This window comes from Melozone crissalis, unplaced genomic scaffold, assembly GCF_028551555.1.
Source record: "Melozone crissalis strain CALT ecotype California unplaced genomic scaffold, PUWL_Pcris_2 ptg000081l_1, whole genome shotgun sequence".
In the NCBI taxonomy this organism is placed as follows: Eukaryota; Metazoa; Chordata; class Aves; order Passeriformes; family Passerellidae; genus Melozone; species Melozone crissalis.
The window spans coordinates 13022125-13046334 of NW_026535858.1; the positions used below are offsets into that span (position 1 = coordinate 13022125).

The window sequence follows — 24210 nt, forward strand, 5'->3', positions numbered from 1 at the left end:
TATACAGGAGTATTCTTGGTAATTAGACCTGTGGAATAAGTTCAGCAGAATCAGAATTGAAGTATTTAACAGATGGACTTTAATAATGTTTAAAACAGATTACCTTTTCATTATCAGTAGTTACAGTCAACATTCCAATCTAGAACAAGGAAGAAAATACACTTAATGAGAACTGCAAAAAAATAGATACCATTGCTGCATTTTGGTTTCAGTCTTAGAAGAACTTTGAATTTAAACAATCTTGCAACCATTCAAACTGAAATCAAATTTAAGTACTTCCACCTGTAACATAAACAAGAGTGGTTACATGAGTGCCTTGAACAGAATGAAACCTGACAACAACTCTCAAAAATATCTCTTGTCTTAGGAGGTACACAGGGAAAAGGCAATAAAAGCAACAAGATGCAGCTGGGCTCCCATGGTTATGCAACTGCTTGATCATATGAAACTAATTCAGAGCCATGTTAGCACACTGAAACATTACTTGTCATGTTTAAGAGGCAGGAAAGTCAACCTGGATTTCTTGAATACCTTCCAAATTCCTTCCTTTCCCCTCTGCCTAGTAAGCACTGACATAACTCTACAGGAGCAGTGCAAGCCAATACCTGGTTTCATGCAAGGATATCTTCCCAGACAACTGAAGGGGCTTTTTCCCCCTGATCTCAACAGGACTAGAGATTCATGTTTATGGGGAACACTCATACAATACATGAGTAACTTTCTCATCAAACTCCTAAGGAATCAAATAGGGGATCAAAAACTTAAGATGCCAGTGTACTTCAGAACTGGGCCTTTCAAAACAATCCATTGGTTACTTTTATCTTGGAGCAGGAAAGCGGGGAGGACAAAAAAAAAAATTCTATTGAATGCTGAGTGGATTTATTATTTCTTACAGATGACATTCCATTAATACCACTATGCCACTTCAGAAGTGGAATTCAGGGGAAAGGCCAATTCATTTAAAATACGTTAGTAAACAGGAAAAAGCCATTTACCAGCACAGAACAGCAAGGAAAGAATGTATGCTCCATTTCCAAAAGCAATTGCTGAACCCAAATTGACCCCAATAAGTCTTCAAACCCATTGACAATCACTACCTACCTACTTCCATTTGCTTTAACATACCTAGAGATGAATAAAAGTATTGGAAACACAGGCCCAACCTGAGATACACAGCACTTGCAAAGCTCCCTACGTACAGACAAATCAGGAGATTAAGCACCTATTATTTCCCCCTCAGTTACACATGGACAGAACTACAAAAATATCTTCACAATACTAAAGACAGCAAACAAAATCTCAAAATCCAAGAAGTGCCCAACTCTATAGAAAGAATTTGCAAGCAGCTTTGCAAAGACAAGGACCCCAAGAGTGAATGCTTTTCAATACAGTCAAAAGGCTTTCATTTCTAGTGTTCCACTGATCAAACAGCACTGCTACTAAAGAAAGTGGATTTTTCTCTATTGAAGGGAAAGGTCACTTACCAGACTGGTGCTCTTAATAGGTTCCCTCAGACTCTTTTCTGTGGTTTCCTTCTTTTGTTCTGCTGTATTTGGCAGAACTGAATGCTCCTGGATAGTTTCAGTTAAATGTCCACTGAGAGAGTTCTTCAGTTTTTGGTTTTCTTTCTCTAGCTTAATTTTAGCTAGCTGAGCCTCCAACATCCAGTGTTCTTTTTCTTGTTCAAGTTTTGCAATTTTCTCCAAACTCTGCTGGACCTTTAGGAGGGAAAGTTTACAGTCCAGGTTATTGAACCCAGGGAGGAAAAAACCCACACACAGGAAATGTTTGAGGACAGTATTATTTTAAACCATTACATAAGTGAGCTAACAAAGTGCAGCAGGTAAACAACCACTGTTCTGAGCTGTGTGCTTAGCTGTGGCTCTTTGTCAAAAATGGTCACATTATTTAATTAGTTTGAAACATGCATAAAAATGGTAACATTGTACTAGGTGAAAAACCAAAGCAGGGAAGAATTTTATAAAAACTTGAAAGATGTGTACCTGGCAATATCACTACCTTTTCCTACGCTAGAAAGACAAACTGTCCCCTCCCAGCTGTCCCACCTCACACAGACAGAGCCATCCACTTTGTCCAGGTAAGAAAACAACTATGGAACAGAACACATCTAATCACTGCACATTTCTGCTGAAATTCATTTCACTCCTACTAATACACATAGAATATTGGTAGCTACAAAAAAAAATCACCAAAGTATTTATTTCTGTAACAGTCCAATAACAATGAGTCAAGCATAGGCTGAGTATGCAAGCTAATAGAGTGTCAGTATTAATTAGTTATTCACATGAAGCAATGGACAAACTGTCCATTTAAATACCTTTTAAATACCATGTTACCCATCCTGCTTCACCTTCCAGAAAAAAAAAAAATATATATATGCATCCTGGCAGATAGAAACTCTAATCTATCACTCTAACTGAAATGAAAAATCAGTGCCCTTAACCAGCACAAGTAATTCTTGCATAGTCCAAAAGAGGACTCAAATCAGTACACAACATTAAAAATTAATCCTTTAGTATGCTTCATTCCTGTCTTTATTTTGCATTTATTTTAATTATTAAAGATTACCTGATTTCTTGTATTTCCAAATGAAGGTATCAATGGCATAATCCTGGTTCCTATATCTACCTACATGTACATCCTGCAGATAACTCACCCTGGGAAGGGTTTTACTTTCAAAACTCTACAAGACATCTACAGTCTAATTTTAAGGTTCAGCATATTCATATACACCTACAAATGACCACAGACATAAACTGGAGACTTTGATACAAGTTCACCTTTACAAAATACACTGCTTTACATGTCAGTACAATGTTAGTACAATACCTGTTGTGCAAGACCTTCCCTGCTTTCTGTAGAACTCAGGAGAACTCTGCGATTGGCCAAAGCCTCTTCATAAGGCACTGAATCTGCACAAGGCTGCAGAAAAATCAAAAAACCCCTCTCAAAACACGTTACACACTAGATCAGAACATGCATTCTGCTTTTCTTTTCTTACTACTTTCCTTAATTTAGTAAAGGGAAAAAACCCATGTTCCAAGTGTTTACCAGGTATAAGGAAAAAATGGTTTGAGCTCTCAAGAAATACTGCCCCAAAAGGTACAGTTGACTAAAAAGTGCTCAGAAAACTCTGAGTGTTAATTAATAATCAAAGGCATCTTAAGGTCCTCTTTACAAACATTGCAGTAAAGTGATTCAGTGACAACTGCTAAGCACATCACTTAATTGTTCATTGTAATGGAGGCAACAGGGAGATCTCACTGCATTCAATCCTTGGGTTCAGCACATTTTCTCCAGGGTACCTCCTTTTTTTCCCATGTCTTCCAGTGAATGCAAGTGTAAGAACATGTTTTCATTCACTCCATATTCCAGGTGAATACAGGAGGACATTTACATAAGCAGCCACCCTCTTCTCCTTGGAGTCTTGGCACAGAAATAATCAGTGGAAATGGGTAATGGCAGAAGTGGCACATACCCTCAGTTGTGAGGGCAACTACACTCCAAAGTTTTCAGCAGCATTATTGCAATGCTATCCTCAGCATTATTGCTATATCCTCAGCCAAAACCTGTTGTTCAGACAATCTCTACCATTCCAAACCCTACAAACCCTTAGTTTATGTTCTGCTTGGCATAACCACCAACAGAAATGAGCTCCCTCCCTCAACCAGTGCAGGCACACCAGCTGAACCAACCTTCTTCAAGGACTTCACATAAGCAGCTGCCTTCTGCTTGTACTGCAGCATGCACTCAGCTGAGAGAGGGCTGATGAACTCTGCCCCTCCCTTGGGGCCATAGCTCAGAGAGGTGCTGAAGTGATCCAAGTTGTTGCTGAAAAACGAGGCCATCTAAACACATCAAGAGAAGTGGCTCTTTGAATTAAGTTGACCAGAAGGAGTCATTGGAGCAATTGGTTTTTGAAAAGACAAGTATTTAGTGAAGCTGGAGTTCTTAACAAGACTTTGAAACAAGCTGCAGGCTCTGCCATGTAACTCAGACCTTCCTAACACAAAGCATCCCCCTCACAGGATCTACTTTTATCACTCAGTTGTTTTAAATTCATAGCCTGAAAATAACTCAAGAATCAACATGACACTACAGATTATTAATATCAGAGGCACACAGAGATTTTCTAAATCGTTCAGCTAAGTTTATTTTTGTTTCTTAAAAATCTGCACAAGTTAAGGCATTATTTGAAACAAAAATATCCATTACCTTGCCTGCTCCATTTGTTAAAGCAGCAACAGAGGATAAAATACAGTCATTTGTAGTTATGAGCTTCTGTGTGGCAGTTGGAACTTCCTGTTCTAAAGCAGCTTTCTGACTATAGTGCTTGGAAATATCTGGAAAATGGAAAGCATATTATGTCAAATTAAGAATAAAAAACTTGTTGAAAATCATTCACAAAAGCATCTTAGCCTAAATATATTCATTTCAACAACACCAAAATTTAAAAAGAATCAAGTATTTCTCATGTAAGAACATTCTCAATGTGGCCTAATTTAAAAAAAAAGTAATTGACAAGTGAACAATGTGCACCTATTTTAAAACAGAGTACTATTGCTACAGAATGGAGAAATCCCAGCTCATCACCACCATAAATTGTAAACTGAAATAATCTTAAGAAATTCAAAATTAGTTGGGATTGAGAAAGTAGAGAGAAATTAAACATTCTGGAGTATGGGAGTGTGCGATATTAAGAAGAGCATATCTGTTGATAGCTAATGAATTCTACTGACAGTTTTCTTCACTGCTTCTATTTACTGTATTTCCTTTAAAGTATAAACTGGATTGACTTCACAGTATATTAGAAGGTAGAAAGTATTTAAGTATTTTAAACTTATCTATGCCACAAAACTCATGGTTTAGGGTCTCATTTTGTGTGAGGTACAATCTTTAATATCTTTTTTTCTTTAAAACACGGACTCTGCAAAATGGGGCCAGACTACTCATGCTATTAGGAAAAAAACCCAATTTCGCTTAAAATTAGGAAAGCTTAATGTTTAAACAGCAGAATAGTGAAAATCCACTATTATGTTCATTCTGGGGATTATTTTCTCCCCAGAAACAGCTACATGGTACTGAAATTCTAGGACATGCAGGAACATCAGATTCAAAATTCTGAGTTTTAACCAAATACTCCTTCACTGAAAACATAACATATCCATGTTGTTCTGATAAAAGCAAGGTAAACCATTTTCCAGAAGTCAAGTTTCAAAAAGAATTCTTTGTAACTTTTGGTTACATTTTCATGTTAAAAATAGTCATCACCCTAAAAATAGGAAGCAAAAATTCCACTTTGAAGGCAGGTACTACTAGGTCAGTGCTACATATGCAGGGAAAATATGTACATTTCACAGCATTCCATTCTGTGTGCTAGTTTCAGGAGAGCAATGAAGCTCAGAAAGTAAAGTGATGCTGCTCAGGAAAATCTGGAGAGCCACAATTAAATAATCCAGCAACTCTGAGGAACAAAGGTAAGAAAATGGAGAAATGAAAACCATGCATGAATGTCTAAAAGAAGTGGTTAGTGGGTTTAGTTTCTTAGCTTGTAAAGGTAAAACAAACCAGATTTATTACATATGATACCTTCAGCACTGTTACAGGGACAGTGCATGTGTGCTATGCTAAACAAGAAAGCAGCAAAGCTGAAACAAGACAAAATTCCCAACTCTCACCTTTTAAAATGTCATGGAATCCATGAAGACCTGCAGCAATGTTTGTAAACACAAAGTTGTAATTTGTCCTAAGGAGTCCTTCTGGTCTTGTACCTAAGAGTAACACATAAGAAGGAAAACCACAAAACTAAGATTTGAGCATGAATGAAAAAAGTTAGCTTTGAAAATAATTCAGTTTCTTCCTACTAGAACCATTTGCATGGAGGATGAGTCACAATAGATTAATTCACTTAAATTTCCCCTTCAATATCAAATATTGATATCTCCAATTCTAGCAGAACAGGCAGGTGAAAGACTTTCAAGTCCCCTAGTTTTTATTCAGATTTCATAAATATCAATTGTGTTGGTGTCAAAAACCCCACATACAGAAAGACATGCTCACAGCTGTAGGAAAGACAATCTGGGCCTTTCTAAAGAGAGAAGACTGAAATAACCTGAAGCTATAAAATAACCATTTCCTACTGCTATTTACAGGGTGCATTTGGAGATAGTTTCCCCACACACACACACACAAAGGCTTTACCTCATTTTATTAATTTTATTTCATTATTTATTAGGACAGTTAGACAGTTGTTATAACCTTACAAAAATGAGAGGTTGGAAGTGATGATTAGTAAGAAAATGTAGTTTATTAACCATTTCATAATTAAGAGGCAGACTGTCAATCATCCCATAAAAACCCACAGAAATCAGTCACAGGTAGCCAGCCAAGCCAGCACTGACACTTACTTGGTAAGGCCAGAAGACTGACATATGTGTGGAGCTTCTCAAAGACTGCAGTCAACCTTTTCATGTCTCTGTGCAGCTCCATATTCCTAGCTCTTAAAGCAGCTGTGCAAAGAGAAGACTCACACTCTTCTTCCAAACTAGGAATATATGAATTATTTTTTTAAAAGCAAGCAATTGTCTTAAAAATAACAAGCTCATGAGTTTTAGAGCACATAGGTGTTCCCTACTCCCCAGTGGAAAGCAACAGCAGGCCAGGAATTGATTTTGGAAAGGGTAACAGAGCAGAGGAACTTAGCAATACATGAAAATTACTGTGTGCATGGCCACTCCCAGGTATTTCTGTCACAAGCCAGGAATGATTTACTCTCACAGCAAGGAACTGATTGCAGCAATTTAAGTTTGAAGACTTTTCCCTCTACTACATAAATTCTCTTTTGCTTCCTAAGGAGCACGAGAACAGGTATAAAGGAGGCATAAATCAAGGGGGTTTTTCCTTCCTTAGTCCAAGCCCTCCCTTAAAGCAGCTCTTTACACTTACAATTCATCTCCCTTCAATCAATTCAGGAACAAAGATTTTCCAGCAGAAAGGATGTAGACCTAGCCAAGTTTTACTACATTGTTACATTTACTGATTGATGAACAACCCTCAGTGAAGCTCAAGGCATTAACAGGTACAGAGTATCACATCTGAATAGTATCAATGCTGTTGAATAACACTAAGAAAGATTAATGAAAGCTTCATTATTTTTAAAGTCTCATCTGTGAGGCAGGGTGTGCGTGGAGGAGCTTTAAAATACATGGTTTCAGTCCTAATGCCTCAAAAAAGCTGTGCCTAATCTCAAGGTTTAGAAAACAACATGCAAAAAAAAAAAAAAAAACAACAAGAAAAAAGAAAAAAACAACAAGACAAAAAAAGAGTTTAGCCTTTTAAGACAGCAGAGGCCAGAGTATTTTAAGGTTTGACTTAATATTTGAGTTGTAGGTGCTGATGGTGCTGCATGCCTGACACAGTGCCTTTAAATTTGATCTATCAAATGAAAGGTACCTTTTTAACTGATAAGGAAGAATCTTTCTTAAAAAGCCTAAGTAGGAAGCTAAATGTTCTGAGAAGGCCTTCAACTTCACAGTTGTTTCCTGAAAGGAAAAAAACAACAGGTAAGTGTTTTTGCTCTGTAAAAACCTTTTTGAGTACTAAAAGGAGGAAATCTTACCAGGACTGTCACCGTATCCTCTGTGATGCTCTCAAACAAGTGCAGCATTCCTTCCTCCAGAGGGCGAACATAGGAAGCGTTTTCATGGAGATACTGTGAGAACTGAGGACACAGAGGTTTTAAAACGGTGCTTGCTGACAGCTCCTGTCAACTCTGCCAAGGCAACACCTGAATGGGGCATTTTGGCCAAGCCCTGTCCCCCTTAACGATGCCTGAGATGTCACTAATGAGAGACAACAGCCCAGTGATGCACAGTAACCTCTTCTACAGTCAAAAACACACCTTAAGGGAGAGTGAGAAGCACTGCAAGTCCAGGCAAAACTACACCCAGGGCTTTGCCAGGGCATCCAGTCTCATTTCAGCTGCCATGCACAGCACACCAAACCCTTGCTTTTTATAGTTTTAAACATTCCTGCATTCCTTCCTCAACTCCATCCAGTTAAGGCTAGATCCATGCACCATTTAGCCACAGAATAAACTATCCCACCTTCCTCCCAAAAGTAGTTTGCCTCCCAGCCTTGTCCATCAGCACAAACATTTGCAAAGCTGTGCTGTGCAAAGTACCGAAGAACTAAACCCAAGTCAAACTGAGAGCAAGAGATGTGTCTTGTCTGTCTTTTCATCTGTGTCCAGCCCAGTTTTCAACACGAGTCAAAGCATGCTTATGCTAATGCAAAGCATGGAGCTCCAACTGATCACAGGAGAATTCTTATTTTAGGGACCTCATGGACCTGCCTGACTTTGCTAAAAATTGCTTCATTAAATCCTATAACAAATTTTGCCCTCAAAAAAGCAGACCTGAAAACATAAAGTGTACTCTTACACACAATCAAATGTAACACCACCATCAGCTTTCCATTTTGGTACCTCAGTATCACAAAAAAGCTTCTTCCACAAATTAATACAGGTAGTCAAAAACAATCCTGGCTTTTATTTTACCCCACAGAAAGATCCCTTCACCTTTGATTATTTACACCACAAGAGCAGCTCAAGATCCCAGGCAAACAGAGTACAAGAGGTTTTAATTGTTCCTTGTGTTATTACAGTGTGGTAACACAGTGTTAACAAGAAGAGTGAGATGCTAAGCTCTGATCCATGCATGCACAAACCTGGGTGGAATTAGGGAAAATTCCTAAATCTAAAGAGGAAGAAATAACACATGCAGAATGCTCCTGGCTTGTGTTGCAAGAGAGAGGACTTGAATTATCCAGCATGATGCTGTAGACCCAGCAGAACCCAGCAATCCAACCCTTAAAGAGAAAAGGAATACTTGAACCTGGCAGGGAATTGTCCACATCTACTTTGAGTGTTTGGTGGGGAAAATAGCTTGAAAGCACCAGACAAGACCTGGAGTTGGGGAAAAATAAATCAGTGCAAGTCTGCTAAGCCACTACCTGACACTTGTTTCATCTTCTCTACCATATAAAGGGACATTTTTGACCAACTTGGTGGAGTAGCTAAAAATAAAATTTAAAAAAAATCACACTGAGAACACTTGCCAAGCAAATAGATAAATTAATAAAAAATACAGGAGCAACTACAGCTTCAGTGAGCAATAAAAGATGCTTCAGTGCTGGAAAGTCACAGCAAAAGCCCTGAGAAGTAGCATGCATTGAGGGAATTAGGCCATGAATACACAGTGGGGCAGACTACAAGAGACATAATTATGAAAACAAAGCCTGAACTACTGAATCAGACTCAATTATAAGAAAAGGAAAATGAAATTATGGTTCTGATTAAGTTGCCTGTTTCAGCTGTGCTGAAAAACAATAAAGAAGTGTTAACTAGGAGGTCAGGGGAAAAAAATCTGTGAGAAGAGATGTCTAGGAAATCTGATTTTATTGCTTTAGTGTAAACTGCAGTAGTATCTGAAAATGCAGGCACCACACTGAGCCACATTAAAAAAGAGACCACTCCTGCCCCAAAAAATCTTAAAGATGACTAAACCACATCATTTTCACAAGAAGGACATGCCATTCTGAGTGCATTTAGTGGCAGGAGCAAGAAAATGTTCTCAAACTATGCTGAATCTCTGCAGAAGGGTGTTCTTGGCTAAATCAGTTGAAACAACTGAGAAGGCAAACAGAAAGGGATTTCTCTAGTGGATAGCCACCTTTATAAACATATTTGTTACCTGAAAAGAGGCTATAGGAGGTTTTCCAAAGAACAGGAAAGTTTGGTCATAGTTAATATTGACACCACATGCACTGCAGCCACTTGATCAATGCAAACCACAATTCACCTCAGCACCTAAGTCTGAGCCCTGGCAACTCCTAAACTGAAATTAAGAGCCTGAATCATAAAATACTCCCTGCAGCCTAAATACTCACAGATCCCCTTAAACTATGAAGTCAACTCTGATCTCAATGCAATTTGCTCCAAAGCATAAATGTATGCATCCCCACACAAATCCTTGTGCACAGTTATTTTCTCTAGTTCACAGCATAGGAAAACAAAGTCAAAACATGCAGCTCAACAGCTCTGGATGACACTCTCAGAAAATCTTTCCATGGAATTGTGTCAAAAGAGATGAGTCAGATTTGTCATACTAATTTCAATGTGCTTTACAAACTTGAAGCTTCAGAACACTTACAGGAAACATCCTCACACAAGCAGCCCAAAATGAGATTATAAAGTTGTTTTTTGACAAGGGAACAGAGTCCAGGTTCTCTCCCTCATATAAGTCTACCTTTTATCCTTTATTTAATATTACAGCTAAACACTTTAAACACAAGACCAGGCTCTGTCTCAACATCTCCTATGCCCCAGTGCATTAACTACAACAAGCTCTATTCAGCAGAGCAATATTTGTGCATTATTATTTTAAAACAAGTCAGCTGAACTTTCAACAGATGCACTTCTATTCAGCAATTAAAACAGCAAAGCTTTGATTTGATTATCATATTTCTCTTCTAGCAGAGGCACAAGGGAAAAGGATTCTCTGCAGCTACACCTAATCCACATTCAGAGAATTCATGGAGCAGAAAAGATGTCCCATGCAGGAGGGGCTGGCTCTCAGGAACACACTCACAGCACTCCAGTAAAGGTGGTGTAATTTTCCCTAAGACCAATCACTCACTAAAGTTTAACTAATTGAATATATTTGTAGCTGAAGAGCGTAAACTTTACCTTCTGGTTCAAGGGTGATATTGTGTCTGTTGCAGAATCAATGGGGAAGATCTGTACCTTCTGCTCAGTGTATGTGTGGAAGTTCAGGAGAGCTGTTACAAGTTCTTGGACAAAAGCCAGGGCCTGGCCAGCAAGGTCTCGCAGCTTCAGCTGGAAAGACATTTACAAAATGATTGTGTTTGAATGGATCTATTTAAATATGAGAAAAAAACCCGTTTGGATACAAAAAATCATTATCAGCAATTTCTTTCTTCTTGTTATTTCAGCCTAAAATACACAACAGCAATTATTTTTAACTTAATTTTTATTCATAAACTACAGAAGGGCACATTGTTCTCTGACAACAAAGATTCTTTTTATTTCACACAACTGGTGATGGTTTGCCTCTGCTGCATTTTTCAAACTTGCAAGCCACAAAAACACTGAGAGGTCAGCACAATTACAGGAACCACGTCTGAAATTTCAAAAGAACAACAGACTAATTGCTGACAACAGCTCAACACTAGGTTGCAAGGAAACCTCAGTCTAATTAGTAAAAAACAATGATGTTTGCTCCCAGAATTAAAGGTGTCTGCTCCTCTAACCAAGAACACTCAATTCTTATTCTCCTGGACAGAGCTGAGCTGCTAGTCATGAGTAAGGCTGTTCTGTGGCTTTAGTGCAGCAGGAAGGTATCAAAGAAATTAATCCAGAATGGAACATAAATTCAAGAAAGAAGAAAACTATTCTCTGTTGGGATTTATGGGAAGAGAATAATGTTATAGTGACATTTCAGCCAAGAATAACTTATCCTTCAGAGATGTACTCTTAATGCCTCAATGGACTGTTAAATCAGGTCAGTCTTGATTATGGATCTGGATAGTGGCAAGTAATTAAAGCAGTCATTATACCCAGCTTGTATATGTTAATTAGTCATGTAAGGAAGGGAAACACACACAGCCTGTGCTAATACACCAACATTTTGCCTCCACTGGCAAAGCCAGTCATAAAAATCTGTCCTGAAGTATTTTCAAGATTGCAGATCTTGAAGCATGAGGCTGCCTGACATAGTGCTGGCAGAAAATAGTAAAAGGAGGGAGTTTCCATGCAGCTATTGAGATTTTTCTTGGAACTCAGCAGCAGCAACCTGAAATTTAAGGTTATTTCCATCACAAAACTGAACAGCAAGTCACCTGCTCTCACAGCAGACATTATTGGGAAAAAGGTGTCTTTACAGGCACTTCTGAAGAATGGAGAAAGCAGCTATTTTAAATCTTCCTGCAGCATCTGAATGCACTAAGACTTGAGACACACATGGAAACAGAAAAACCCCACAGTGCTGAAGAGTCCATCCTCAGTGGTAGCAACACAGAAAAATTTTGACTGCATACAGGTTTCTGATTTGCTATTGTAAAAACCCTTAAAATATTCAGCCATTCACAGAATGCTCATTTTTGAATACTGAATAAACAACATTCCCAAGGAATCTCATTAAATTACAGCAGTGAACAGAAACTGTTTTCTAAAAACGTTTCAATACATAAGAGTTACTCTGCTGCAAGTAAGAGGTGCTTTGGCAAGAAGTATCCCCCAAAATGTAAATGAACCATGCAGAGATCTCAAAGTGACATGATTTATTCCTTGAAAGGGCTGTGACTGGTGACAAGTTACCTAATACAGCATTTTAGTGCACACACCACTGTGCAGTTTACAAATGCACACATTCCCTAAAGCTCAAGCAATGTGACTGAAGAAGCTCAGTTTGAGGGAAAAGGAATTTAGGATACCAAACCTCCCTTTTTCCAACAAAAGGCCTCTGAACTACTGTAGTTTTAATCAACTTTAAAAATGAAATGTCACACCTTCTAGATTACTGAAGGTTGACACAATGTAAGAATATTTCATAAAACTTTATTCAGACTCCTTGATATAACAATATTCACAAGGTCTTGAAAAGTGCAGAAGCTCTGTGGGCAGAAATGCTCTCAGGATATCATGACAATAGTAAGACAGGCTATCTTCTGCCATTTGAGGTACTAAAATGACTGGTTTTATTTCAGCATCTGTGCAGAAAGTTGTGCAGAGCCACATGAAAGCACAAGAAGCACTTACCTGATTCCTTCTGTTGTGCAGTGGGACATTCAGAGCATTGTATCGAGCAGATCCTACAGGACAAAAATTGAGTTTTATGCACTTCTTAAATTGTGGGGGGGGAGATTTTTTTTTGTAAATACTGATTTAAAAAAGAAAATTAATTGCAGGGATATTACAGGTTATGTAAGCAATATTAACTAAAGAGATACAAACAATTGACTTCAATAAACCAGGCCTAAATAGCCTCACTTAAGGGTTTCTGTGATTAAGTGGAAGGGAAAGCAGTTCAATACTTGCCTCAGATTTTAAGTCAAATTAAATCATCTGAAGACCCTGAATTTGAAAAATAAGAGCAGACTCCTTTTGCCCAAAGAACAATATTCATCACAAACAAGAAAAAATCTTTTAAAAGAAAATACACTTAAAGAATGCAAGGTTATCTTCAAATTTCAATTACATGCCAAGGAAGGGTCAAGTAAGACTAATATTTTTGAATGGTTTCTATGTTTTTTAAAGCTCTTGTATACATTTAATATGGTGATAATTTAGACTAAGATGTACTGTCCATGTATTTCAGCATTCTTCTCTAGTCATGAAGTAACCAGAAAGATTATTCAGTTACAAGCAGCCCCAATTAGAGGGGCAGAGGGCTATTTGTACCTAGAGAACAGCTTACAAAGCCTTAGAGATTTAAAAGGGGTTACATCCATTCTCAATTCAGTTGAACAATAACCAGCTTAGTTTAAAATTTGCTCACAAAGGAAATTTACAGTTTTTTATTCCTTTTGAGTCATTCCCATTTGGCTATTAAAACATAGGAAGAGGTAGTTACATTTAGAGGAAAATAACCCTGTCCAAAATTATTGAATCCTACTTCTAAACAAATGCTTCAGGAGACTTTTTCTGCTCTGTAAATCATGCTTAGCAGTCATTTGATTGTTATTGAAACTAGCTGCTAGTTACACTTGAAGCCAACTACAGGGTCTATATGAAGACAGCTGGAATCCAGAGCAAACAAACATCTCCTGACTTCCACTGATTTATCACTAAAGAAATGTTCTCTATTTGCAGTGTTTTCTACTACACAAGCAAAGGTATTAAGCTATGGCAGCTGAGTGAGCAGATAAATTATTTTAGCAAAGTTCTTGCTACAGTGATAAGCACCTAAAAAAAATGCAAGCTAAAGAAGCCAGAGAAGTAGAAATAGGCAGCAGATGCCAGGCAAAGTGAGAGAAGTGAAAAGGATCCCAACCCCAGGCACCAACACAGTGTGATGTGCTGTATGGGAGTCAACTTTTCCTGCAGAGATGATGATCTGCTGTTCCTAAGCCAAGACTCACTGGATTGCCAAACCACTGGAGAGCTTGGCACACTCACCCCTGCAACACCTGCCAGATCAGCTTTTAGAGAGCCTAAGGCTACTTAAAACATTGTCAGCAGGTTTTAAACTGAATGAAAAATGCAAAAATCCACCAATGAAATACACAAGAAATTCAAAAGCCTGTTTTCACTTCTCTGCTCCTTCACTACTTTCAGCTTTTTCACTAGTCCAGGTCCTCCTGGTCTTGAAGAGGAGGCAGTGCCTGCCCAGCCTTGTGTTCAGCTGTTTAGGAAAGCACACAGTGCACAGCAGCACATACTAACCCATGCTTGTACCAAAGCCATGCAAAGGCTGAGCACTCCTAACTCCAGGGGCTCCTCTGCACTTCAGCTGATCTAGCAGCAGTTGGAAAGGAAGCAGAAAAACATTGCTTCAGGTAAAAGTCCCCAGGTCCAAAGGGCTTTTTTCCCCATGAAGGGACAAACAAGTCTAAGCAGCCTTCAGGTAAGAACTACTCTGTGTGTTCTCTGATCAATGAGACAGAAATTCCCCACCAGTAATAAGTGCATCAATAATGATGCAATATCTCTGCAGCCACCAGTTTTCCCCCACCTTAACTTACTGCACCTCTTGAATATACCCTGCCAAAAATAATACTCTTTGAGATGAGTATCCAATCTTTATGGAGCAGCCACTAAATTGACAGTGCTCCTTCATCCTGTCAACACTAAATAAGACAAGTAGCAGATCACTCAAAAGCCTTCAAAAGTTGCAATTTTCATTATACATATAAAAACTTGGTATTTTAGAATTACTGAAGAAGACCATGACAAGTATCAGGAATACTTACTACAGTTACCTCCAAGTGTCTGTTCAGATGTCCAACATTTCTTACAGCTAATACATTTTAATTCAGAAGGAGTACTCCCTCCAGATGGATACCCAAAAAAAAAAAGAATCAAACAAGATACCCAGACCAAGGCAATACGTACTTGTGTCATTAAAAGGAACTTTTTCATTAATTATGCATAGAGATTCTTCCAGTCTACTGCCCAAAGCTGCTTGAAGATTCTTTAGCTGTTGCTGGCTAAATAACAAAGAGACAAACAAAAAACCACACACACACACACACATTGTAAACCTTTAAAATTTCATCTGTATCACCAACACCATAACTCACTAGAGGCATCCCTTGAGTGTACAGGTATCTGTCTCCTTCTAGCAGTTAGATAAAATAAATACAGTGGGAGTCATTTGTCCTCTTTTATCTCATATTTAACACAACATTGTTAGGAATCCTAATTCCTAACAAAAGCAGGAAGTTACCATAAGCCTGAAAATCCTAAATTCCATTCTTGAAAAGCTCCATTTACTTCAGAGTTAAAATTCATCTTATTTTCCTATAGTGCAACTATTATATAAGCTACATGAAGGCATTTTTTTCTACTAGAATTTGGATGGGAAGGTAAAAGAGCCTCCAAACTAGTTACTGTGCATCCAATGCAGTATTCCAATAAGCAGGCAATGAGTTGTCAATAATTCAATTAACTATGTCACATCACTATTTGAGATACCTCAAAGGCTTTTCAAAACCCATATTTAAACACTGCTATGATACTGCCTGTTCTGACAAGACTTGACAATTATGTTCCTGATGCATTCCCAAGTGATTTTTCTCTAAATTTTCTTCATTTGCTTTTGACTGTGCATGTACATGTGAACCTAAGTAATTAAGATTGCTAATGTAATGAGAACAGATTGCTGAAATGAACAGTAATATGTTCCAGCATTATTTACATATATCTACAAAGAAACTCCATTATTGATTCAGACCAAATTGCACACCTTACCCAATTTAGGCCCTCATATTCTTCACTGTTTTGCTTCCTGTTTGACATTTAGAACTCCTGCACATATAGTGGAGGGTGGGGGAAAGGTGTCAAAGTGACAGGTTTTTTTTCTTCTCTTACAATATTCGATGCACAGAAACTTAGCAACTCTACCAAAGCAAAATAATCCAAAATAGACAAGGAAGATATGAAGAAACTGGCCAATAGGTAGCTCATGCACATTAACAAAGGTTTTTCTTGGAGAGCAGCTCCGTAATTGCACAGAAACTGTACAGCAGGTACTGCAGTAGCACTGAGCATGACAGAAAATGAACTCCAAGACAAACTGCAAATGTACTGACAGTTCCTTTTCAGACTTACAGGAATGACAAACAAGGAGTTTGACATGTTTTGCCTTACATTCTGCCCTTTAATTTTCAAGGCATGCAGACTGTCAAGCCCCATATCCTCTGGCTTTTCTGAGTAAAGTGTGGGTGTCAGAGGCAAATGGATCCCTCCCCCTGACAAAGCAGGGAAACAGAAGGGCAGCATTCTCAGGGACACATCCTGCCATGTGTTCAGCAGACAGTGATTGCAGGGTTTAACATGAAGTGTCAGGCTTTACTACTTTTAAAATTTAATTCAGTATAACTTAAAATAGTAGGGATAACTTCTTACAATAACATCAATTACCCAGTCCCATAGAACATGATAGAAAAAGCCTGAACTGACTAGTAGCAGATTAAAACTACAGCTTTTCAAGCACCACAAAAAAATCAAACAGCAGCCAAACACAGCTTTGCTCCTCTTTTGCAAGTCATTTTTAGTGAAACCCTGACTTCTGTTAGTGGAGTTATTGGATACAAGTATCTTCACATCTATCAACATAATTAAAATACACACTTGAGGGTTACCATGTGAAAGAAGGAACTCTGCATCTGACCACTCACTATACATCTTATTCATTACATTAAAGATCTGTACTGCACATTATCTTCTAAAAAAATGCAGCTTAATGAACTTCAGAGAAATGCACCCTAATTTCATTTGGGCCACAGTCCTCAACTTCTACAATTTGTCTTCAAGACAATGAAAATATTCCAAAACTAACAATATCATTCTCTGATAAAAACTTTCAAATATTCTAGTTGAGAACACTATACCTGAAGAAAAACAATTGTTCAAGAAGCTTTTGCAGTGAAGGGGGATTTCTGAAACTCTTTTCCATCAGTTCTCTCAGCATATGTTACTCAAACTTTGTTCTTAGAAGCAGTTTTTACAAACTCACATATCTTTGTTTCATACAGTTTTTACTTTCTATGGTTTTCAATTACAAATAAATTCTTCAAACTTTCATCAACATTACTGGTATTGAAAAAGCTTGGAGACAAAACTGCTCTTACTGAAAGCAGAAATTGTCTGGTTCCATACATAGCAAAGGAAAAGGGGGCATGACCTGCACTGCTCACATTTGTCCTCATGATAATACAAATTGAGTTTTATCAAAGTCTTTCAATTAAACCCCTTTTTAAAATGGTATTTTATAAAAATGGTATAAAAAACAATCCAGTTAATGTTTCACAGCAATGATTTCTTTACATCAATGAAATAAAGCCACTCACCATTCTTCAGTTCGAAGCCTACAGTCCTTAGCTTCTCTTTCTAGTGTCTGAGACTTGATCTTTATGCAAGAAGATAATCTCACAATGTAAGTGCTGACACAGCAAGACATTGCATTTCAAAACTTTGCAAACTTGCAAGCAAGAGGAAAAACTCCTTACTTCTAGTTTGGCTTTATCATTCTGCAGCTTCTCTATGGTCTCTGTGTATTTCTTTGTTAAGCTGTCCACCACAGCTTGGTGCTGGGCAGCATCTGTTTCCAAAACCTCCAGTCTGCTCCTCAGCTCTGCTTCCAAACGTTTGTGCTGCTCATCTGCTTCAAAGAACTACAGGAAGGAAAGAAAAGCTCTTTAAAAAAGCTTCATTTTACTATTGAATGCAGTCCTTTAAGTTACTCCAATTTCATTAGGTAGAATGGTTAACAGCAATTACCAGTTCTCATAAAAATAGAAATTTTATTTTATTTACAGAGAAAACATTCAGGAAAGTTTTGCAGTAGTAATCATTCTTTAAATATATTGCTGACTAATAGCAGGCACATGAAAAACTGAACTTGAGCCAAAAGGTTTTTCTCAAGTTTTCTAAAGTGAAATGCATTCCACTTTGGTGAAGTAGCTCTTAATTATGGCAACTTGCAGAAGATATTTTAAACTTTAAAGCAATTCTGAAACAGTAAATGAACTAATAAGAAATTTCCTATCAGTACCAGGCTATTTTTAGTAGGGCAGCTGTAACCAAAAATTAAAAATCTGAAACACGTATTATATGATTCCACACACTTATGTCTTAAGAATCCAAAGTCAAAATACTTGATTTGCCTGGTGAACATTTTTATAAACAATCTGATCTAATCTACTGCTCTGCATACAACTAAGCTTCTAAACCCAGCAGTTTTCAGACAGCACCTTGCTTTCAATATCTTTGGTTGTAACACCAGTTCTCTGAACCAACAACAAAGGCAAAACACAATTTCACTCACAAGTATATGCAGACGTTCATTTTCTTCTATTTTCTTCTGCAGATCTTCATTGAAGACACTTTTCTGTTCTTGACTCAGCTGAGATGAGGATTCTACACTTTTCTAAAAGAGTCAAAATGCACTTATTATCTCCAAGTGCCAGGTTTAGGGGAACAGCTCCCACAGGTTATTCCCAGAGGGGCACACCAGGAGATGTCCTGCTGACACTGAGTGACACATGAGAAGTGTGAGTATTGCACTCAGCAGCAGCCTCAAGGCAGCACACTTTCCTTTCCTTGTGAAAAATACACCCCTGTGACCCTGCCTGGGGAAAGCCTCCACTCAGGGGTCCCATTCACACTGACAGGAATCAATCACTGGGATGGGCAGCAGCCCACCTGAATTCACTGGGATCCTGATGATCCCGTGCAGTCAGCAATCCCAAACCCTCCATACCCAGGCTCAGCAGGTTTGCTGGCTGTGTGTAAGGCACATCTGTGCCCAGGTGTAAGGCAGGCTGCTCTCAGCAGGCTGCAGCACAAGGTGCCGTGGAAGCACAGGGTGTTCCCTGCCCATCAACCATACATATCCCTCTGCCTTTTTCCTCATTTTCCATTCATTTAATCCAAAAGACTCAGATCACTGAATCCCACACACCACACTGCTGAGGAAAGGTATTATCTCCAAACACAGGGCAGACTCTATGCATTTAAACTCAACACCAAACCTCAAGAATTAGGGATGTGAGGGCAGATAAGTCACCTCTGTGTTTGATGCCAGCCTGTGAACTCCACCTGAGATATGGGCACATGTTCTGCTCCTTCTAAAAGGATTGCACCCTAACACAGACCAGGAAACTAAAGCTGTGCATTTTAACAGGAAAGAAACTCAGTGGCAATTGTTTGCAAAGCTACTAAAGACAGGCTGATGTCCTTGAAAACTTGGAAACACAGCTAGCAAAACAGTAGCTTACACAGTTTGAAATAAAAGAACAGAAGGGTCAAGCTGCATTTGAAAGAACAATCTATTGTGGTGGATGAATCATGTAGTCAGAAGCACTGTGCTTGTCAAGGAATTGGAAAGCAGAAAAATGGGCAAGAGTTTAGGGGAAAAGTAGGAAGATGATCATATAACTAATCAATTAAATGATTTATTTAAAGCCAGTCTTGATAACTACAGCACACTGAGAAAAGACAGCACCAAAAAGAAAAGACAGCAGTAATTAAGAGGGGATTCTTCATGAGAAAAGCAGCAAGAAATGCTTGAGAATTAAGAATTACTGAAGTCCAAGCACATCACCCCTGGAATTGTGATGCTACCTACAGAAGGCACAGCTGGCCTTAGAGTATGACATCACAAGGTTTAATCAGCAAGCATTTTGGCAGAAAAGATCACAGTGTTGAAATCATTCTGTCATTTTGAAATAACAAAGAATACAAGCTAAAAATTTAGATTTCAAAGCACTTGACAAGATTCACATAGAAAAGCCATGATCACAGGCTGAAGAGTTAACTACCAACATCAAAATTACAAAGCTAAGAGGTGGGGATGGGAAATGAGGAGTGATCAGCTTTCTGCAGAGCAGCTGACTAATCACAGAGGTCCAAAGTATTTCCCACTTTTTTGAACACTTAATAAATATCCATAAAAGAAGACAGCAATTCAGCATCAGTCAGGTGACAGACTAGAAGAGTAGAGAACTACACAGCATGCATTTTTTATATATCAACATGTGTTTTATGGGTCTTTTCACTCACATCAGGTAAAACAACACAAGTTCTGACAAGAACACTCAGCTCAACCCTTGCCACAAAATACCTACTGCTAAAACTCAGGACAAGGCTCTGACAGGTGGGGAGCAGACATCTGCTAAGCAAGTTTTCTTTGCCTTCAGCACATACCTTGTTCTTTTTGCCCCGAGCTTCACTTAATGCAAGTTCATCCTGAAGTAGCTCCACCCGCTTGGCAAGTTGCTGATTCCGAAAGGTCAAGCTGTCCATTTCTTGTTGCAGTTTCCTCAGGGACTGATCCTTCATCTTCAGCTGTTCCTGAATGATAAAAAAAAAATTAATTTTAAAATCTTCACATTTATTTTTACAAGTTAAAAACAAGTTAGAAAGTTGCTACACTTTTGAAACACTGAAGAGATAGAAAGTATCGTTTCTGAACTAAAAAAATGTATTTCACTTCCTTGAGCTGGTCACAGATCACCAAGTAGCTATTTAGTTCTATAATTATCAAGAATCAAACTTCCCCTTTTACAAACTCAGCACTTACAGAGAACAACAGGCTAGCTGCAAAACAGAAATTCTTTTACTAAAATCAAGCTCCCTCTTCATTCTTTTATTGACATTACTTTTTAGTAAAAAGTACCCCTATACACTAATTTTGTCACAGCTTAGTACCCCTGACATGAGCAGTTTTTAGAGATTACCTTCAGTGAGGCAGAGTTTGCTTGCTCATCTACAACTCCTTTTTTCAGGACTTGGTTCTGAGCACGAAGCTGAAAAACAAGAGATGCCAGTAATCATGCAAGGCAGCAGAATGAACAAAAGCCACCCATGAGAAAGTGCAGAAAGCATCACATTCTCTCAGGAGAGTGCCAGGTGTGAATGCTTTTTCAAGTGTTCTCTTCAGGCAGATAGCAGTGGTATCAGGTTTAAAAGGCATCCAATTCATATCCTGACTTGCCAAAGAACAAGAAGTAACTTTACCACCTGAACATTTTGGTCAAATACAACAGAATTCTTAATAAATATCCTTGGAGACCAGTTACTTAAATATAATTAAGATATGAAGAACTAGGAACAAATATGGAAAAGCTGCAACCTCTTCCTTGACTAATGAAGCTCTTGGTCATATTCAGGGCTATTTCTATCTCTCCCCTCTTCTTCCCAAAATTGTTTATAACCAATTCTGGAACACAAGCAGGACTCAAAGTCAAAATCTGTATCAATTCAAGAGGAATCTAATGCACAATTACTTACTACCAGTGGCAGCAGATGATCCAGAGAGAACAGACTGACACAAAAAGCATACAAGGAAAAGCCCTCTAAGCCTTACTTACACAGTACCCAAAATCTGAGTTAAAATCACTGCAGTGAAAAGTGATCCTCAAGAAATCTATTTCCCACAGAGTCACTCCACAGAGTACCTCTGCCCTGCAGCAATGAGGACACTGACACTTCCATCTTCCCATTCCTTGAAAATTGCTTGGATCCTGGTTTCTCCAAAGGCAGTTTGCATTCATTTGACATGTGTGAGTCCAGCTGTTGCAGATACAAACTAAAAGGGTTTGTTTGTGCAGGTATCTGGCAGGTGCATAAAAGGCAAGACTCAGGGTAAAACAGCAGTGGCTCATTGTTTCAGTGTGATGACTGAGTGTGTTTGAAATGTCAGAAGTCACTGCTAAGCTGTTTCCCCTGCAGTATTCCCACTGTGCTGCTCAGGCATCACAAAGGCAAGGCAAGAAACCTCCCAGAGCACAGAGCAAAACTTCCAAGCACAGATTTCCCTAGCAAGAAGGAGCAGTGCAGGAGTTATCCACAGCTGTCTCTGTGCCACAGCTGCTACTGTAGGAGCAGAGAATGAAGCAGCTCAGTCCTGATGCACCCACAGACTCAGCTGCAGTGGGACCCACACAGGCTGCCCCAAAACTGCTTTGGTTATTCCTTCATGAGACAGCCAGCAGCTGCAACTTGTGTGTTTTCAGAGTTTCTTTTTCTCCTCATCCTCCTTCTGGACTGGTCTGTGAACCAAGAGGAAAAGCAATCCTTTGGCAGGGATTTCACCCAGCACTGTTTGAGTGTGTCAGACTCTTGTCCACCTCTTCGTGGCTTTCAGAGCACCTTTAGGTGAGCAGGACTACTCTCCACTTCCACTGCACACAACAAGCAGCCAGCAACAAAGAGAAGAGGGCTCTGCAAAGGAGAGTCCCACAATGAGCTGCACTGCACGAGAAATGGGATGAGATGAAAAAAAAAGAGTTCCAGTAAAGGAGAAATGGCACAGGCTCCATTCTCCACTTCCACACAGGAGAAGTGCATGGTGAAGCTCAAAGAAAGCTTCCGGGCACCATGATGCTAAAAGGAAGGATCCAGCAGCGGGAACTTTTGGAAGCTATAGTCAGAAGTCCACATTTCCAATGCTCACTCAGGAATCAAGCACCAACATCCCTCCATTATCTCATCCTCAGCCACTACTGATCTCCAAGGAATAACAGAGCCTCTGTATAAAACAAGGCATGTGAATTCTGTGACCTACAAGGCTGCAAAGCAAATTAAATGTTCTTAAAGCTATTTTGTGGCAGCACTAAAAGGCTTTCTATCTGCAAACTATTTAGATGCTACACATGGTGGTTTTGTAACAGTTCCAAGGAGAAGAGTGTTTAAAGACATGGTTCTGTGAGCTGGGAGAAGTGTCAAACACAGACAAGCGCCTCGTGCCACTTGCTGATGTGGGGCTGCACAAAAAGTGCTGTTTTTCTTCCCCAGGGCTGCTGGAGGACTCTGCCACTCCAGACCAAGAGTCTCCTCTTTTTTTTTTAGTGAAGAACACAGAATGAAGGGCTCTGTGCTGAGCAAGGCTCCACTGTTTCACCTCAGGCACCTTGGAAAGGAAAGGCATTCTCCACTATGGGTACACATCTTTGCAAAGCAGCACCAGGAACGGGATGTAAAATCACCTGGCGCAGAAGAAGGGGGACAGACAGGAGGCAAACGTGGACGCAAATGTCCTGCTCGCCTCCAAACGCCACCGACACCGCCGAGCCCCCGCACCCGGCAGCTCACACGGCCGGCACCGGGCAAATGTTCACGGCCAAGCGGGTAAAGCCAGGGCCCGAGCCCGCCTGGAAGCGGGGAGCAAGGGAAGCCCGGCCGGTGTCAGTGCCCCGGCACAGCCGAGCCCGCTGTGGCTTTGCCAGCGCGTCCTGCACACGGGGCCGCTCAGCCGCGCTCCCCCGGCACCGCAAACCCGCAGCTCCCGCCTCACGCCCGCGGAGGCACCCCCGGCACCCGCGGAAAGCAGCGCTGCAGCCTCGGAGCTGCAGCCTCGGAGCTGCGGGCCCCGCTGGTGCCCGGTACCTTGGAGTACTCCTGGGCCAGCTTCTGGTACTTCCCCTGCAGCTCCGCCGCCGCCGCCATCTCCGCCCCGCCGGCTCGGCCGGGCTCGGCTGCACTCGGCCGGGCTCGGCTGCACTCGGCCAGACTCGGGCGCTCCCGCCGGCCCCGCACGCCCGCGAATGGCAAGACGCACTTCCGGGTTCAGGGCGGCGGGAACGCGGTGACGTAACCGCGCCGTGCGCGAGGCGGCGGGGGCGGAGCTTTTAAGCCGCCGGCGCCGCCATCTTGACGCAACTTCCAAGATGGCGGCGGGAGGAGGAGGGGGGCGTGGCTGTGGGGTGGAGCGGGTCTGGTCACGTGATGCCGGCCGGCGAGGCGCTCGCAACGTTGCCTCGGCAACGGGCTACGGAGCGCCGCCCCGCCCAAAAGGCTTCGCCCGCGAACGGGGCTGCGGGTTCATGTCGCGATAATTGCGATGCTCCGGTGCCCTGGCGCCGTCCCTGCCTGGCACCGTGCCGGTCCCGCGGCTCCCCGGCCGGGCAGCGCTGTCGGCAGGGGGAGCCCCGGGACTCGCACAG

The 24210-nt window shown here is 40.3% G+C and overlaps 1 protein-coding gene across 1 annotated transcript in view; it reads right to left on the reverse strand.

Annotated features, from left to right (window-relative positions):
* Window positions 1–23766, reverse strand: part of PPP1R21 (protein phosphatase 1 regulatory subunit 21) — a 31606-nt gene extending 7840 nt beyond the window's left edge. Inside the window, exons 1-18 of the mRNA XM_054290398.1 lie at window positions 23654–23766; window positions 21004–21072; window positions 20471–20617; window positions 18591–18692; window positions 17773–17937; window positions 17614–17672; window positions 15155–15249; window positions 12860–12912; window positions 10769–10918; window positions 7640–7741; window positions 7474–7562; window positions 6429–6565; window positions 5700–5792; window positions 4237–4364; window positions 3717–3869; window positions 2851–2943; window positions 1485–1718; window positions 104–139 (exon numbers count right to left, since the gene is read on the reverse strand). Coding sequence (XP_054146373.1) covers window positions 104–139; window positions 1485–1718; window positions 2851–2943; window positions 3717–3869; window positions 4237–4364; window positions 5700–5792; window positions 6429–6565; window positions 7474–7562; window positions 7640–7741; window positions 10769–10918; window positions 12860–12912; window positions 15155–15249; window positions 17614–17672; window positions 17773–17937; window positions 18591–18692; window positions 20471–20617; window positions 21004–21072; window positions 23654–23713 — 1965 coding nt within the window. The 5' untranslated portion in view covers window positions 23714–23766. The remainder of the gene's footprint in view (window positions 1–103; window positions 140–1484; window positions 1719–2850; window positions 2944–3716; window positions 3870–4236; window positions 4365–5699; window positions 5793–6428; window positions 6566–7473; window positions 7563–7639; window positions 7742–10768; window positions 10919–12859; window positions 12913–15154; window positions 15250–17613; window positions 17673–17772; window positions 17938–18590; window positions 18693–20470; window positions 20618–21003; window positions 21073–23653) is intronic.
* Between the last annotated feature and the right edge of the window lie 444 nt (window positions 23767–24210).